This window comes from Chelonia mydas, chromosome 2, assembly GCF_015237465.2.
Source record: "Chelonia mydas isolate rCheMyd1 chromosome 2, rCheMyd1.pri.v2, whole genome shotgun sequence".
In the NCBI taxonomy this organism is placed as follows: Eukaryota; Metazoa; Chordata; order Testudines; family Cheloniidae; genus Chelonia; species Chelonia mydas.
In genome coordinates, this window is record NC_057850.1 from 155240804 (window position 1) to 155258828 (window position 18025).

The following is an 18025-nucleotide window of genomic DNA, read 5'->3' on the forward strand; positions in this document are numbered from 1 at the left end:
AGAATCTACAACTTCATGGCTAAGTAGAAATGATAAAATGAAGTGGGTTTCTGGCCACTGCCGCTATGTAACTATCCAGAAGTAGGTGGGGATCCAACATGATCCCCCCACTCCCCAGATTTTGATCTTGAATAGCACAAGGTGAGCGCACTTACTATTCTTTTGTTTTATCATGTGTGTGCCTTTTGCAGTTAAGTAAAACCAAGAATATCAAGGTATGCCATACACTGTTCTTGAATTTGTAATCCCATTTACAGACCACAGCTTCTCCAAGTGATGTTTCATTCACACGGTGTTCCTTTGCATTTGGCTTTCTGACTTTGTTGAAACATGTAAAGACTGAGGAACATTCACACCTCCCTATTGGATTACACATCTGAGCAGGTTCAAAAGCACAAATGAATCCTTCCTGTGTGAGTGAAAATGTTAGCTTGCTAAATTGGCTCAGAAAGGTCTGCCACTTTTTATGGTAATATAGAACTTTATGATTTTTGCACAAAACCACTCTGAGGGTCTGTCATCACAAAGGTGGAGGAGATAATGCATAATGTTGATATTAGTTACTAAAATGACTAACCGGGCTCACATTCAGAGATGTGCTTCATGGTTATGATAGCAGAAATTGGATCCAGAATTTTGAGTGTAACAAATTTAAGCCTGTCCAGTCAATTTCCTGGTTATTATTATTCTAACGGCATATGCATAATGAATAACTGGCTTATCAGTGTAAACACTATCAAACTTACTTAAAAGCTCAGCCTACTGCATTATCAATAAGTAATTAACAAAAATAACTTATCTAAGTAAATACACAGCTCTAAAGATACGTAGTGATGATTTTTTATGGTCTCACTGAGATTAATTCTTACTGATCTGTGCAGATTACATACTCATTAAAACTGTGGCATACTAAGAAAATATATTAGCTATTGCTAATTATAAAAGACGTGTCTGAAATGCCTTTATTTTAAGCTGAGTGCGTGGCATAAGTGGATGCAGTTCTTACAGATTTCACTTTGTTGTTAAAATGAATTTGATCCTCTGTTTCAAGTGCTTTCCTGTGTGCAGAAAGCAGATTTACAATTGTTTTCTAATACACACAGTTATATTTAGAAACCAAAAAGATTTTTTTGGCTCATGGAGTTGTTTCTGTTTACTATTGCATTTATCATAGTAGGACAGTCCTCTCTTCTTTCATAGGCTATGGGGAAATTTTCAATGACTGAGTACCCGAAAAATCTTTCAAAGAGCTGTAGATGGAACAGTTTAATTTCAAGTGAAGTTGGTACCTCAGACACCTGTCTCAAGCCAGAGCTCATAAACTGAAAACTAATATCCATCCACTCTCAAAAATCTCTTTGGAGACCATGTATCATGCTAATTTTGGCAAAGTATACAAGTATCTTCTAAGAGACAGTAAGCAGAGAGGCACTGTGGGGATACTTTTCAGTGATTTTTGACTAGAAAATTAACCTCAACTTTATTTGTGTAGCAGCTCATATTCAGTTTCAAAGGACAATATAAACCTGAGGATTTAAAAGTTTTATATTAACCCATACTGGAACTTGGGTTCCCGCAACCAGTGTTTAAGTATTAAAGTGTAACGGAATCCTCCTAATTATAATTTTTTTTCTTATTTTTGAAGGCTCCTGACCAGCTATATAGCAATTAAAAAAAAAATACACATCGCCAATTAGGGGCCTCACTTAATGGTTGCAGACCGCTCTCTTTGTTCTGTAGAAGAAGGGTTTGTTTCATCATTAGAAGGGAACGCCTTGGGATGGGTTCAGGAGCTAGAAGAGCCTGACAGAGGAGGAAACTGCTTTGGCAAGAGTTTAGGGATTAGGCGAGGATAGGAGGGAAGAGATGAATTCTTAGTGTTACCAACAGGAGAGCCCTCAGTAGGTATACTTGAAATGTTTTTTTTATTGCTTCCTTCCGGGCTTGGTGGTACATATGTAGCACTTCCTTTGTGAGCAACTGTGAAGGCTTTCCTCACCAAAACCTAAAAGTCACTGCTCTAAAGATCTTGGACAAGGAAACCAACTACAGACAAAATTGTATACAGGTTTTAAACTAATGCTTGCCAAACTAGTTTTGTGAAGCTAGTGGGTAAAAAACAGGAATTTCAGTTAATCAGAACAGAACTTATATTTTTTCTAACACTTCAGATATGATTTATTTTGATAGCGTAAGTAATTAAAAACAGAACTCGTTCTGTAAACAGACTTTCACTACAAGAAAATTATATTCTTTAAACTTTTGTAGATAAAACTGGCATATTGCATTCAATGTAATAGAAAAGGAGAGTGCAGAAATAATGCTGATTGTTTCATCTAATAATTGAAATATGATAGTATCTTAATATTTTGAAGTTTTTATACAAGCTCTGGTGTTTCGCTTGCTTACTGTAATTGTTTTTCCTTGTAAAGATTTGAGCTGTTTCCTTCTAGCATAACTAAAATATATTGTATATTTTGCATTAACCAGGACCTGAAGTATTTTATTTCAGACTATGCTTTTCCCCATGTAGCACTATGGCAAATGAGATCAGCTGTAGTGTCCAGGGTGTTTTCAGTGAAGCATCAACAACGTTTCAAACCACGCCCCGCCACCCATATTGATCTGAATTTGTTGACTTTCAGGTCATTGTGCAAAACTTTTTTTTTTCTCCCTCATGTCTTTTCTGGGCAAGTGGCTGAATGTTTTGTGTTGGATGACAAGCTTCTAGTTGAGATCTGTTTGAGGATTTCATATTTGAGACATTAGTCCTAATGTTTAAGTTGTATATATATATATACTCACAACTTCAAATAGGTGCATTTTAAATGACTAGATATACATAAATTCCTTCAAAAACATTTGATACGTTATACAGCTCCTAAAATGTGGGAGTAAGGTGGCAGCAGGGAGAGGGTAGCAGGAGGAAGTTGAAATTATTGGGTTCTTAAGCCCCAGCAGAGAGATGATGTAGATGATTATTAGCAAGGGAAGGCACATAAAGCTAATGAGTAGAGCGGTGTGAATAACTGAATTTTCATCTCACAGGCAGTTTAGAAAAAATGGGGGGGAATCATTTTGGGTTTAACAGAACCTGACAATTGAGAAAATTTTGGCAAATCAAAAAATCCACTTTGGGTTGAATGCATCCTTTGGCATAGGGAACAAATGGATAATTTATTCTTCATTACAATTTGAACCAAGTAACTTACTTCACTAGTGTATGATGCACTTGGACATGTGTTTTGATATTTCCCCCACTTTTGTAATCAGTAGTTTAATTGGGTTTCTTTGATCATTCTAGAGGTGTGTTTGATGCTTCTCTCAAAATGGCTGGGTTCTATGGACTGTACACCTGGCTCACTCACACCATATTTGGAATTAATATTGTTTTCATACCATCAGGTAAGAACCAAAGCAGATGTTATTTATTTTACAGATGGTAGCTATGTATCCATTTATTGTGCAGTGGCAGTAGTGATTAAATATTGCCTGTATAAAGACCTTTGTTTGAAATATTAATAATTATACACGCAAACTATTCTAAAAAAACTTTTAAGATTTCAAATTCAAGCACTCAGAAGTAAGGAAATGCCAGAACTAAGGTTCATTGAGAGGTCCTAAGCTCACCAGACATTTTGTTCTAATCTACTCCTTTCCCTCCAACCAGTCCAGTTTTTGTCCCTTCTGCAATAAATCTGCTTCCTTTGCTGCGCTTTGAGAGTGCCATTTGGGGGTTGTCATTGAGAGCACCGGAGAGGGAGGCTTTTTGGTGTCGGCGCCATTGCCTGCCCCACTCCAGCCTGGAGCAGCCACAACGGGGGAAGTCTGTCTTTGCTTCTGTAGCCCTGGGCCAGAGAGACCATGTGCTCTGTGGGGATGGCATATGCACAAGCCTGTCTCTCACTCATGCACACACAAGCTGTGAGAGGATGAAGCATGCCCACTCACTCTGTGGGTTTGGCGCATACCCCATCTGATTGACATTAGCAGCTGTAAGAGTCTGGAGCATGCTCAATGAGGACAGAATCTTTTTTGGCACCTAAATTCTCTGAAATCACTGTCAGTTCACACGTGTGAACTGACATTTTTCAAAGACTTATAGGTCAGTTAAATTTGGTCAGACTTCCAGGGGACAGCAAAAGCCACATCCCTGACAGATTTCCAGTCCCTGCTCCAAAGCATGGGATGGTAAATTCTTTGCATACTTCTTTTCCTAGCCTCATTCTTGGAAATGGCTGAAGCTTTTATTTAAAAGGGGGCGGCGGGAAAGGCCCGCCTGAGACAGCCACATGACATGATGTAAAATTTCAGTGGAAATGGTTAAAATTTAGCAAAGTTGTAAGCAACTGACAACAGGGCCTTTAAAAAATATGGACAACCATAATAACAGGTAGCTTTACGATCCCTGTCTATAATAAAAATCAATTTTTTTTTAATTTCCGTATTACTGATCACAACTGTATTGGTGTATAAATAGTACTCCTGGAGGCATTCTGTGCCAAAAAGTTAAATTCTGCGCACAATATTTTAAAATTCTGCAAAATTCTGCAAAGTTTATTTGTCAGAAGAACACTACATAATCACGCCAATTTCAATTGTTTTTGTAATTTATTTCAAAATACCTGTCAGTAAGAATATCTGTAACAATACAGACGCACACAAAATTTCCCCCAGAAGTAGAGAGCTAAAGAAACCTCTCACAACCCAGTTCCTGTTTCTCAGCTCCCTTCCCCCTCCAAGTGCCTAGCTGCACCCTCCCTCCCCCCGCCAATACACCTGAACCCTCTTCCATCTCCACCCCTTTGCCCAGATAGCCTTCCTCCCCGAACCCAGGGATCCAGAGGGAGAAACAGTCTGATGCTCGGTCCTACGCTTGCGCGGAGTTTCTTGCGCACCGTCCTTTCCTTCCCTCAGGGGGTGCTGGGAACTGTAGCTGTCAGGAACCCTTTAGCTCCATCCCCCTCTCCCTGGCAGGATCTTCTATGTGGGAGTTGGGCTCTGTTGGGTCCAGGAGCCCCTAGTGGCAGCCAGCAGTGCTGCAGCCCATTTGTGTGAGAGGAAGGAACTACTGTGCGTACAACGTTAATTTCTGCAAAATTCTGAATTGTGCAGTGATGCAGAATTCCTCCAGGAGTGAAATAGAAGTTTCTACCTTGGGTTCACAAGACTGCTTCTCCTGCTTGTTTTTTTTAATTCCTATCCATTTTTACGTCACAATCAAACATTTTTGATATGGAAGAATTTAGGTATCACAATTTTGGAGGAGGTGTAATAACAAAAAAAAAAAAAAAAAAAGGAAGAGCTGTCACTTCTTTTAGTTCCTTAGTCCAAGTGGTGCCACTGATTTAAATGAGGCTGTTTGCACAGTAAAGGTGGCAGAATCTGACCCAAAGTATTTATTTTTTGTAAAATATTATGTTTTCTGATCTCTCCTTCCTAACTTCTGACTGACGGTGTACTCTATTATGTTAGCATTGGCAGCAATCCTTGGAGCTGTTCCATTTCTGGGAACATACTGGGCAGCTATACCTGCAATTCTAGATCTGTGGCTCACCCAAGGAGAAGGATGCAAAGCCATTTTGCTCTTGGTTTTTCACCTGTTGCCAACGTACTTTGTAGACACAGCAATCTACTCAGATATATCAGGGTAAGTGTCTCACTGAAGACCTCTCAAAGCATGCTATTTTTTTTTTGTTGGATCATACTCTTGCCTTAATTAACTTATTTGTTCAAACTATAGTGGTGTTTTCAGTGTTTTAAGCACATGAACAGTTTAATGAGACCATATTATTATAATAATAATAAAAAATCTAACTTTTCAGAATGTCATTACTACCACAAGACTCTCCTCTCTACTCAACCATTCAGCAGTAGTCTGCATATATAAGTCTTGCATCATACCCTGAAAGTCAGCCAACTCTGGCTTTGCTTGAGCGAGAATGGAAGCAAATACAGGAAAATAGGAATTGCCATATATAGTGTATCAGACCAATGGTCCATCTAGTCCAGTATCTTCACTCTAGAATGACCAGTACCAGATGCTTCAGAGGAAGGCACAAGAAACCCAGTAGTAAGCAACTATGGATTAACCAGTCCTTAGTGAAAGTTTCTTCCAAACTCCCTTCTTGTGCAGGTTGAATATGTTCTGAAGTATGAGTACCGGAGTTTGGGGCTCACCTTAAGAATGTTCTGGCACCAGCCACCAGATGTAAAAATCTAGGTACTACAGGTCAGACTTTTAAAGGTATTTAGATGCCTAAAGATATACATAGTTACCCAGCCCCCATTGTAGGATTTCAGAACCTACATACTGTTGGAAGTCCCACTACACACCTATCTGCATCTTTAGGCACCTAAATACCTTTAAAAATGTGGCCCTAACAACTTGAGCTTCCCTCTGATTTCAGTTATTGAGAGAGAAGAGAAACTCCAAACCTGTGTAGGGTCACATCCAAACCCTTCGGTTGCATCCTGAATAATAAGCAGGCAGCTGAAGCTTTCAACTTTCCAATTAGAGCTCATTGCAGTGCTCTAGTCTGGAGGTGACAAAAATAACTCTGGTTGAGATCCACATCTGCAAGGAATGGTCACAACCTTGTAGTGATGTATAGATATAAAAATATACTCTTAGGCACTGCTACTTTCTCTGCCTTTAGGAGCAATTGTACATCTAGTACAGGGGTGGGCAAAGTTTTTGGCCCGAGGGCCACATCGGGGAATAGAAATTGTATAGTGAGCCATGAATGCTCACTAAATTGGGATTGGGATGTGGGAGGGGGTGAGGGCTCTGGTTGGGGGTGCGGGCTGTGAGGTGGGGCTGGGGATGAGGAGTTTGGGGTGTAGGAGAGTGCTCTGGGATGGGACCGAGGAGTTCGGAGGGGGATCAGGGCTGGGGTGCAAGTTCCGGCTCGGGGTGCGGGCTCTGGGGTGGGGCTGGGGATGAGAGGTTTGGGGTGCAGGAGGGTTGGAGAGCGGGAGGGGGATCAGGGCTGGGGCAGAGGGTTGGGGCATGGGGAGAGACTCAGGGGTTCAGGCTCTGAGAATTGCTTACCTCAAGTGGCTTCCGGAAGCCGTGGTATGTCCCTTCCCTGGCTCCTAAGCGTGGAGCAGCCCCCAACCCTCAGAGCAGGACCATCGTGTGGCTTCCGGGAGACACGTGGTGCAGCCCTTGACCCGGAGACCCGGCTGGAGCGCCAGAATGAGGCCAGGCCGCGTGGTGCGGCCCCCCATCCGGCGCCCCTGCTGGAGCACCAGAGCGGGGTGAGCCATGTGGTGCAGCCCCTCACCTGGCTCCGCAGCAGGAGCTCGTGGGCCAGCTTAAAATGTCTCCCAGTCTGGATTTGGCTCGCGGGCCGAAGTATGCCCACCTCTGATCTAGTAGAACACTTACATTATTTTAGTCAGATCCTGGAATAGCTTAATTTTTGTTATAATGCACCTAGGGATGTTCATCAAATCAGAGCATTAGGTAGACTGTTTATTTCTCTTCTGTGGGAAGACAAGATTTGCTGTAGTCTTAAAATCTTTTGGTCTCATCCGACGGGGCCAGGTAATAATACTGTGCAGAGAGAACTGGTCCTTGAAAATATACACTGTCTTAAGTTTCTTCAGACTATTGCACTGGTTGCCTTTCTAATGAATTTGTTCCAGTAAGTGAAGTATAAATTACTACTGTTCTCCAATGATAGGTTATTTATGCTTGTAGGGACAGTGGTCATTAAAAAGCCAATGACCTCATTCTTCCATTTATTCATTAGAATTTTGTTGTTCACCTGCTATGAGATGGCTGTTTACTGCCTATAAAATGCCTGTGATAGAGAGAATTTGCTAAGGGTCAGAGCAGAAACCAAACTGTTCCCATTAAATAAAACAAAAACACTCTGCTGCATTGTAGATTAGATTAAGTGCATTAGAAATAGCTATAATTGGGTTATGTAGGGTTTTCTAAATATATACACGGATATTAGTTGTATCTTATCAGGCAACTTGTTGCAGCAGCTGCCTATGTAATTTAACAACCTGGACCAAAAAAATTGAAGTTGATACAACAGTTGAAAAAATTTACAAAGAATTGCAGAATTCAGCAATCAGTCACAAGTCCACTTTTTTTAGTGATGGAAACAAAAGATCTGTCTAAATCCCTCCCTCTCATAATCAAATTATCTACTGCCCCTGCTGTGTATTAGATCTGATTTATATCACAAGTGAAGCTGAGTTGTGTGTTACGTTTTGAGCTCCCACTCTGTGCAGTAGTGACAAAGATCAGAACAGCAATAGTGCAGGTGGTATAAGTGGGGACTGTCGTGTGTCTTTGGTGCTGTGTGTAGAAGTTAAACTGACGGCAACCGCCAGAACTCTGCCTGACTAGCCAGTATTCTCATTCCCTTATATTCAGTTCCAAAACCACCCCTCAAAATATGTGCTACTTATATTACTACAAGCTTCTCCACACAATTCCGTATCTGTTGTCTGCATGCTGGCTTATGCGCTGTAAGGATGCTGAGCAGGCTAGGTTTTGGTTTTTGCATAATGCTGTTGGTTGGGTTTTAGTTTTCTGCTTTGGAACTTTTCCATTTAATTTGAACTGCTCAAGTACAGCAGTGTGGGGGAGGTACAGATAAAATATTCCCATTTTTAATCATCTCTTTAGAACACATCTTTTAGGAGTGGTTTCCAGATGCTAGATTAATTAGTTGCGGTTTGGGGGCGGGGGTTGGTTTTTGTTTGTTTGTTTGTTTTTTACTAGAAGTGGTAAAAAGTTTTTTGAAATTTTGAATAATTTTTTCCCTGATGTTTTTAGATACATTTGAAATTTCCCCTCCTCTTTTGAAACAACTATAAAGCAAGTTTTTATTTCAAGTTTCAGCTTAATTTTGAAAATCAGATATTTCTCCTTTTTCCCCAACCCAGCTGTACTCATGGATGCCTTTCCATCGTGCATTTGTGTGTGGGCTAGTGCCAAGTCTTAAATTATGTGGTTGCCTCCCTGCAAGTGGCTCATTTGCCATCTTTTATTTGTAGTGTTGGCTTCTTCTGCTGTAGGATTTCCTTAGTGAGGCGGGGCTTTAGCATTGGCAGTATTTAAAATGGCAGCTTTAGTGTTACTGTATAGAACAGTGATATGTGTTAAGACCTGGCTATCACCCTAAGGGCATCATCTTTGAGATAGTCGCTACAATCTTTGATAGCAGTTATTAGGCTGCTCCCAAGCCTGTGTTTCGTAGATGGCTTTATGATGCTTTACAAGTAAGATGGCTAAAATCAAGTGTCTTTAGATATTTTCATTTGTTTACCCATTACCATTCTGCAAATAAAATCTAATTCCAATGAGAGAATATGAAATGTTGTGAATCTACAAACTATTCTTGTTAGAGTGTGTACAGTTTAGGGCACACATGACAGGTCACCGTTTCAGTAATTAGAGGTTACACGAAGACACATGGTGCCAGCCATCTTATAAATTGTAATTCAAAAATCTTTACAAAGATCGTGTTTTATGATTAGCCTTAAGCATTTCATTTTGAAATCTAAAGCCTACCTAGAATCAACAACTTGGAACAGAGACTGTCCCTTCTTCAATATGTGGAAAGTGTCTACTACATTGTGGACATTACCAAGATCAAATACTAATTAATAATACTAGAATGTTTGTACTCGCAACATTTATAGCAATCTGTAGTTACATCAGCTTGATATGCTAAATAACATTTGCTAATCAATCCACATTTCCGTAAATGATGATAGTTGCTGTTATAAAATATTGCTCGTAGTAACTTATCCTCCTTATGCTGTAATTCCAGAGGTGGCCATCCCTACCTGACAGGCCTCGCAGTAGCTGGTGGAGCATATTACCTAGGATTGGAAGGAGCGATCATTGGACCCATACTGCTTTGTATATTGGTGGTTGCCTCTAACATATACAGTGCCATGTTAGTGAGTCCAACAAATTCAGTTCCTACCCCATCACAAACACCATGGCCTCTGCAGATATACCAGTAAGTAATAGATTAGGGTGGTGTGGAGTGAATCACAGACTGTGTAAGAACAAACAAAAACTTATTATAAATAGGGAACTGTTCATTGTGGGTTTGGGGAAGGGTTTTAGGAAGAACTTTTTGTTCTGTAATCTAGAAATAAAAACTACGGGGTGGATTGTGATTTCCAAAGCAATATAAAGAATGTGACTGCAATCATTGATATAAATAACATAAGGGAGCAAGATTAGCGATTGTGGGCTTGATCCTGCATTTTACTCATGTGTATAATACCAGTATCTCCAATGGGGGCTACTCATGTGAATAAAAAAATAAAGATTAGGTCCCAAGGCAAATTTCTGTCTACTTTTGTGATTACGTTCTAAAGCTTTCCATGTTTATGCAGTCCCACAATATACAGAAATCTTGCAACTATGCATTTTATCATCCTCTTCCCTTCGTTGTGAAAAAGCGTTTGTTTGCTCTCCCTCAGTAAGTGAATATTTTCTTTCAGACCATCTAGAGGGAGTCCTGAGGAGATGAAAATGGCCACAGAGTGAGATTTACACCATCTTGCACCTGACCAGCATGAAGTTGTCACTCTCTTCTACCTGGATTGAGTTCAGAACAGTCATGGCCTTCTGTCCCTCTTCCAGCTGTGCCTAGTGACAGCTCACAGTGAAGCACAGTTTAAAACAAACCCTCACGTCTGCTGGCCTTACATTATCTTGCAAAGGCAAAGTGCTTAATAGACTGTCTGCTTCCGATCACTTTGCATACTAACACACAGACTTAAAGTTCAGATGCCTTGTGTGTAGATTTTTTTCTTCATAGAAAGATCTTAAGAAGGACAAGTAATATCCACTGAGTCAAGGATGCCATCTGCTGAAATGACTAACTTGGCTTTTATTCCTTTGGATGTTTGCATTATTAGACTTCTAGCAATTTTAAACAAGTGAAACGCCAAGTCTTTTGTTGCTGGAATCTTTAGTTGATCTAGGGGTGTATTTACTTGTAGAGATGCTAAAACTTATAAAGGTGTGAAGCACCTGCTATTAAAAGAAAAAATAGTATAATCTGCTGCTTCTCAAAGTATTTCTTTTGAGAGGCATGACAGTCACTATTCAATTAACAACACTTGAAGCTTATTTATGTATACACTAATAGTGTTTTATGCTGTCAGGGAGCGATGTTTCCACTTGCAGATTGTGTTAAGTGTAGGTTATCCTCACGTGGAATAGGAGTATTTGTAAAAACAGTTGAATCCTTGAGTTCACATTTGCAGTTAAACTTGGTATTCTGTTGTTTTGGTTTATTGATAAAGCTTAATTTAATACCAGGGTCTCAGTAAGATGTTGTACCCAAAGTCCCAATGGATTCCTGCTAAATTTAACCAAAGGACTTAAATGCTTCCAGGCAGAAGTAATATCAGATTGCCATATCTAATTACAGTATTTGGAAGATGCTGAATGATTGTGTTCACACCATTTTTTTTATTATTTATTGAGAAGTAATCATCAAGAAGGTGAAAGGTGATGGGGGGAGGGGGAAAGCGCAAGACAGGCAGAGATCTCAAATTCCTAAAATGTGTTCGTGTCCTGGGCACCAAGTTGAAGTGCACTAGAGCTCTTCCCACCTGCTCCTCCTTCCCCCCCCCAAAAGTAGTTGGCCTTAAATTGCAGTTTTAGTGTCACTGAAGGCTTTTCATACCTTGGTTATTGATGCAGGTTTGAAATAGTGGTTTATGAGAACCAAAAAAGTAGTTAAATTATTTTTTGTATAAGTTCTTACACTCAAAAGACAGATACAGCAAAAAAAAATTTACCCCAAATACTTGGTCAAAGAATACACTCAGATCATCAGGCCCCAGGTACGATACAAATAAGCTGCTATGTAGGTGGTGTGGTTTTCTTTTCTTTTTTTTTTTCTTTTTTCTTAATACCAGAGCAAAACCATTCCATTCCTGATTGACTCTACCTTGAATTTATGGCAGGGTTTCTTCTTTTCTGATTTATACAAAATACAGGCCATGTCATGCTCTTCATCTGTCCTTGCATTATAAAACAGCTATAGTACAAATCTGTCCATATCATAGTCCCAGGGATCTGGCTCAACCTAAGTGAGAGAGGTTGTTATAGATCACTACTAGTTTTTTGACGTGACCGTACATGTATTTATAGATAATATTTTAAGACTAGATCTGTTGTGTGCCCTATGTACGGCAAAGTTTTGAGATCAGTTCAGTGTGCTGCAATGCATGGGCCCAATATGTGGTGTTCTGGATGAAGTAATTGCCCTAACTTCGAATTTCCTTGCTTTTGTGGAACAAAGTTAGACCCTTTACGTTATTCAACATCATTTTGTTTCATAAATGACAATTATGGAAGAAGTCAGGATCTCACTAAGAGTATCAATATTCCTGTAGTATACAGACCAGTATATGAATGATAGACTATTATTGCTCCTGGGAAATTGCTACATTCTGTTCTATTAGTTTATTCTACCATGCTGAGCAGCATTACGAATCTGTTTTGATTAATCAGGTCATTGTGTACCCAGGCAGCTTTTGAAAAGAAAGGGTTGTCACTTGAGAGAAAAATGCTTAAAATGTATACAACTAACCAGAATCCATAAGCTTTAATATTTTTATACTTTTGCTGCTTTTTGCTCACTATTAAAGATTGTGTTAAGTGTTTTCTACGTTAGATAGCATGTTAACATCTAACCTGATCTTTCATAACCCTGTGTTACTGAATTTGTGATGTCAGTCATTTCCATGCTGCCAGATAGTGATGTCATAAACAAAGGCTGATTTCTTTACTATAATCACAGAGAAGAATCTCTGATATGAGAGGAGAGTTCTTTTTCAAACACAAGTATCTTCAATAATAGCAAAACAAAATTAATAAACTGAGAAGACATGGTGTTGCTATTTTGAAATGTTCCTTTCCCAATGTGAAAAAAATCTGTGTGTATAGCATTGATACGATACGCATTGTCTATTTGTTTTTATGTAGGTGGGTTTTTTTAAAACGAGTACTCGAGCCTTCCAGTCTTCAACTTCAGCTAATATTTGCCATTAATAACATAATAATAAAGCTGTAAATTCGTGGTAAACCTAGATTTAAGACCCATACTTTGTGCCATGTCTGTATCTGAGGAACAAAGACCTTGTCCCATGTCCCTTTGAGGCATGAGGCTCAATTTAGTAATGAGTGAACTCTGTTTTTAAAATTACCATGACAAAATACTTAATCACTCACATGCTTACTCAATAAATGTAAAAAATCAGAATCTTTACATATAGATGCCTTATGGAAAAGTATATGTTTTTAACATCATGTCTGTTAGTGTTCAAAAAATAAATTGTCACTGGGAATCAATGACCTGCACATTTTCATTTTTAACATCCATTTTCATTTGTGGAAACATACATCTGAAATGTGTTTGGGGGTTTTGGGGGTTTTTTTTGGTTTTTTTTAATCAACTTTCCAGCAACTTAAAAATTACCAAACTAATTTTATCCATGTTCTTTTAAAAGAAAAAAGAGGGGAATTAAAAACCATTTTGAATATGATACTTCGTATGAAAAGAAACATTTTTGAGTCATTTTTAAGCCAGTTATAGTTCCCAGGAAAAATGATTTCTAGACCGTTCTTTGTGCAGTGGCATTCTGAATAGGGCTCTCCCTCTACTTCATATTTATAGCCTCTAGCACAATGAGGCTTGATTTAGTCTGGATCTTCTTGGTGTTACAATAAAAAGGTGTCTCTAGAATAATAGTCATATTAAACACTGTGTGTGCAAGTAGAAAATGTTAATGAGTTGTTAAAGGAATGCTTTTATTTTTATTGGTTGTCATGAGATGGTGCTCAGCAGTGGAATAATGATGACAACATAAGGTGTGTCAGCTATGATGCTTTCATGTTTTTCTAGCACATTAGGTTTATTCCAAGTACAAAATTATCAAGGGCTCTATGGTACTAATGGTTTTTAGCATACATTTCAGTAGATTTATTTCCTCCTTTTTTATTAAATTGGAGGATTTAGGCCCATGAATTTTAGTTAGTGATTATTGGATTAGGAAACAAGTAATATCTTACAAAACTGCAGACTGCAATAAAAAAAAATGTAGAAAATATAACTGCTGTCTCCAGTGTTAGCATTCAGTATATTTATCTTAATTTCCAAAAAAAAGTTAAAACGGGAAAAATGTTAAATCTATTAAAAAGACTGAGCCTAAATTCAACATTAACACCTTTGTAAAAGTGTTAAAGAAAATTCAGTCCACAGTTAGGGTTAAACGCCTCATCTTAAAAAAAAAACAAAACAAAAAAAAAAAAACCAAAATGGCTGCAGTGCTAATCTCTCGCACTAGGGTCATTAGACTGCTTATAAGACTGCCTCCCCAGCAGACTTAATACAGTGAATCTGGAAGGACAGCAGGATGCAAGTGTCCAAGATGGCACTTCACATCCCTGAGGAGCAGAATGACCCCCCCATCGCCTTCATACATATGTAGACTGTTTGTATTGTGTGTGATATGTCTGCTTAGGCACAGACACTGTCACTCCAGAGCACAATGCTGGACTCACTACTGTGAAAATAGACCATACTTTTTTAAAAGGATTTGCATTAAAGATGTTTTGGTTTTTTTAACTAAAGTTAGAAGACTTTATGGTTAATATTGAAGACCACATTTAATTTTCTATAGTCAGTTTCAGGGAAGCCTGTAGTCTTAAAAGAGAGAATAATGGTTTCCACGCTTCTAGTTACAGTTGGATTGTCTCCAGAACTCCCTTCTCTTATTTGGTTTATTATGAGAGTAAAAACAGTATTTTCTCTCCCTCTTTGGGCACCCCACTGAATTACGGAATGTAACAGTGCAGTTCCCCTTTCATTCCCAAGTCTTCTGTGAAATAAAATGGCCTAAAGTTTTTAAAGTCATGTGGATTTAATCTTTAATCGGGCATTGTTTCTCACTGTCCATTTTAGTCAGGTTCCTTCATGCTTTATGATGAATGTGTAGAAGCTTTTTATGAAAGTAAAACAGGTATTTTATGAAGTGTGAAAAATGAGCAAAGTGTTTTTAAAAATCAGTAGTAATTCCAGAAGTAATGAGGGTATTCAAGGAGTCCACATTAGTTGGTTTTTTGTTGGTTGTTTTTTTAAGAGTATACATATGAACAGAGTCTGTTTTTCTTCAAATTATTTTTAACTGACAAATTTTCTTTTGTGATTCCTAGGAATAAAATGTTGTGTTGCCTGTACATAGTGGAAATAAACGTTTTCTGGAACGGTCTATACATGGTATACAATAAATAGGTAAAGAGACTGGGGAGAAGCTAGCAAATATCTGATCAAGTGACTAAATAAACTGTTCTGATGTAATAGTGGTACAAAACTAGTCAACACCAGTCTTTCTAGTAACAGCTCAAGAACCAGAATTTAGAGCCTATTCGTCCTGAAAGTATTTGCACTGGTCCACCAAAGCGCTTCTAGCCTTAATAGGTCATGAAATATCAGGCTTTCAAATCCCCAAATGTTACTCTTTTTTCCTCCCCCACTTATAGAATGACATTTTAGTATCTGGTATTTTGTGAATTACTAGAATTGGAGAAGATTATTGCTTTATGCCTTTTGTAAGATAGGTTCCAAGATTCAGAGGGTATGCTGCTACAGCAGTTGGTCTGATTTCAGGAAAGCATTTCTCTCTAGGACAACATTTAAGCAAATCCCATTGAAGTCTGTATTAAAGCCACATGTGTTTTTCAGTGCTGCCCTAAATAGGGATGGACTTAAGCACATGCTTAAGTGCTTGTAGTCTAGTACTGAAGATGGCAGCATTTAGAATCCTGTTGGAATTAAAGCAGGTGGGGGAGGAAAATATTCAGCTCTGACACCTTTCCAAGGGAATACAGCATTCATTTTATGGCTCAGATGGGTTTTCAGTGTGTTGAACTTAAAACTCTTGTTGTTTTATTCAGTCCAGCCTTGGTTGTGTGTACTTTGTTTTTGGTGTTTTGTTTTGGTCACTGGATGAGGGTGAACTATAACAAGTCTTTGACTTCTAGTATAAAAGTAATTTTCATTCCCTGCACAAGTCTTTGACACAGTCACAATGTAACAGCATGGCGCACAGTTACATCAGAGCAAAAGTCTGTTCAGTGAAAAAACAGATGGACATCCAGGCCTTAGTGCTGGAATAATAAACAAAACCACCACAGTAGGCCTCTTTGCTGCTAGTCTCAGCCCAGAGCACGTCTCTTCTAGAAGTACCTTGTCAAAGACGTGTCAGTGAAGATTATTGCATTACTGCCTATGATTGACTTGCTCTGTGGATGGATGTCTTCAGTCTCCAGTGTCATCAGACTGATGTATTTCACATACACTAAATTCAGTCAGATGTTCACCTTTTTAAAAATGTAATAAAACGTTACTCTGCAGCATTCAGTGAAAGTTAAGACTTATTTGGTTTTTGTTTTTGAACTGAGTAAGAGCTAAGCAATTAGCATATATGCACTCACCAATATTTGGTGTTTTGGTAGGAAGGCAGCATAGCTTCTTTTCTGTATGTGTGTGTTTGGCTAAAACGAAATCCAAAGAAACTGTATAAAATTGTATTCTAAGACTAGTTCGGTTAATGTCACCACAGATGTTTTGAATTACAAAGCATCGGTTATTGTGCCTGACTTGAGGTGTGCATTCCAATTTCAAGTTATTTGTGGGGATTTGGAGAAGTAACTTCTGCTGCCCATTGTCATGACAAATTTGTGTGTAAATTAACATGGGATACATCTTCAGAATAAGAATTACATTCCAAAGTAATAATACCTGAACTGGTAATTTATAGTAATTGTTACTGCATGTATAATAGTTTGAAAAGATAACCCCTGTGCCTATCTATAGTGGAACAAGAAGTATCAGTTGCTATTGGTAAGAACTCTTGAGTAGACTGAATAATTATTTAAAAACTTAATTTATTTTTGACTACTCAGAACATTTTGTTTCCTAGCAAATAGGTTTCCTGTAGCAGCTATTAAAAGCTTTTAACACAGTATTGTATGCACGTCACAGTCCTTTGTAAACATCATGTTTAATATGTTTTGAAATAAAAATCTGTGCTGAATGTTTAAAAAAACGGCCGGGTCTTTTTTAATGGTTGAATAATAGCGTAGTTGAACTGAATAAGCATTATGGTAAATTTGAGTGGATTCCTGGATGGAATTGTCCAAATAGGTACCGTACAGTAACTATTGGATGCCCTGGAGACTCATAGTTGATGCTTAGCAGCAGTTCAGCTCTTTCTAATGGTGTTTTTAGTATGATTTCTTATAGGGAACGGAAATTGTAGTAATCTGGTATCACAAAGCACAATTTTAGAGCATTTCAAATTACCATAAAACAGAAATGGTCAAATATAGCCTTTGTGGTTGCTCTCATCTTTAAAACAGATGGGAAATGTGAAGGCTGAAGTTCAAGCTTGCAGTGTTCCAGCTTGGTAAGGCCAGGAGTGTATGGTTATATGTATTTGACACAGATCTTTTTAGCAAATGTAACATCTTCTAATTAAGCTGTCTTCAAAAGGTTCCTAAATTTACGTATGCAATGAACAGAGTAGCGTGCTCAGTTACTGAGAGGATCTTAAAATAACTTTTTCAGATGACTAAAACCAGTCTATTTTCTCCTATGTGTCCATGCGAGGGAAGTGTCCATGATCAGTGCTAACCCACCTCCTTTTAATTAGGAACCAATACAAACAAATGTCCGTATTCAACCATCAAAAATATACTATGCTATTGGGAGACCTCTTTATTTATATTACGTTTTGGAACCAGGTTATATAGGAGGTGGATCACAACCTGTGAACCCATGGTGGTTTTTGCTGGGTGGAGGCCAATTTGCTAATATAACCAGAGGGATTTACTGACTCAGTAGTTCACACTATAGTAAATTATACCACAGATTAATTTGGGTCAGTTGACAACCAGCCTTTTGGTGCCAAAGAAGTATGATCAACTCTGGATACATGTGACCAAAAGATTCAA

At 38.5% G+C, this 18025-nt stretch overlaps 1 protein-coding gene across 6 annotated transcripts in view; it reads left to right on the plus strand.

The window, feature by feature from the left end:
* Positions 1-17118, plus strand: part of TMEM245 (transmembrane protein 245) — a 122614-nt gene extending 105496 nt beyond the window's left edge. For all 6 annotated transcript variants that reach the window (XM_037889913.2, XM_043540421.1, XM_037889912.2 and 3 more), the window contains 4 exons: positions 3305-3405; positions 5476-5650; positions 9804-9998; positions 10492-17118. In XM_037889913.2, coding sequence (XP_037745841.1) covers positions 3305-3405; positions 5476-5650; positions 9804-9998; positions 10492-10537 — 517 coding nt within the window. In that variant the 3' untranslated portion in view covers positions 10538-17118. The remainder of the gene's footprint in view (positions 1-3304; positions 3406-5475; positions 5651-9803; positions 9999-10491) is intronic.
* The last annotated feature ends 907 nt before the right edge of the window (positions 17119-18025 follow it).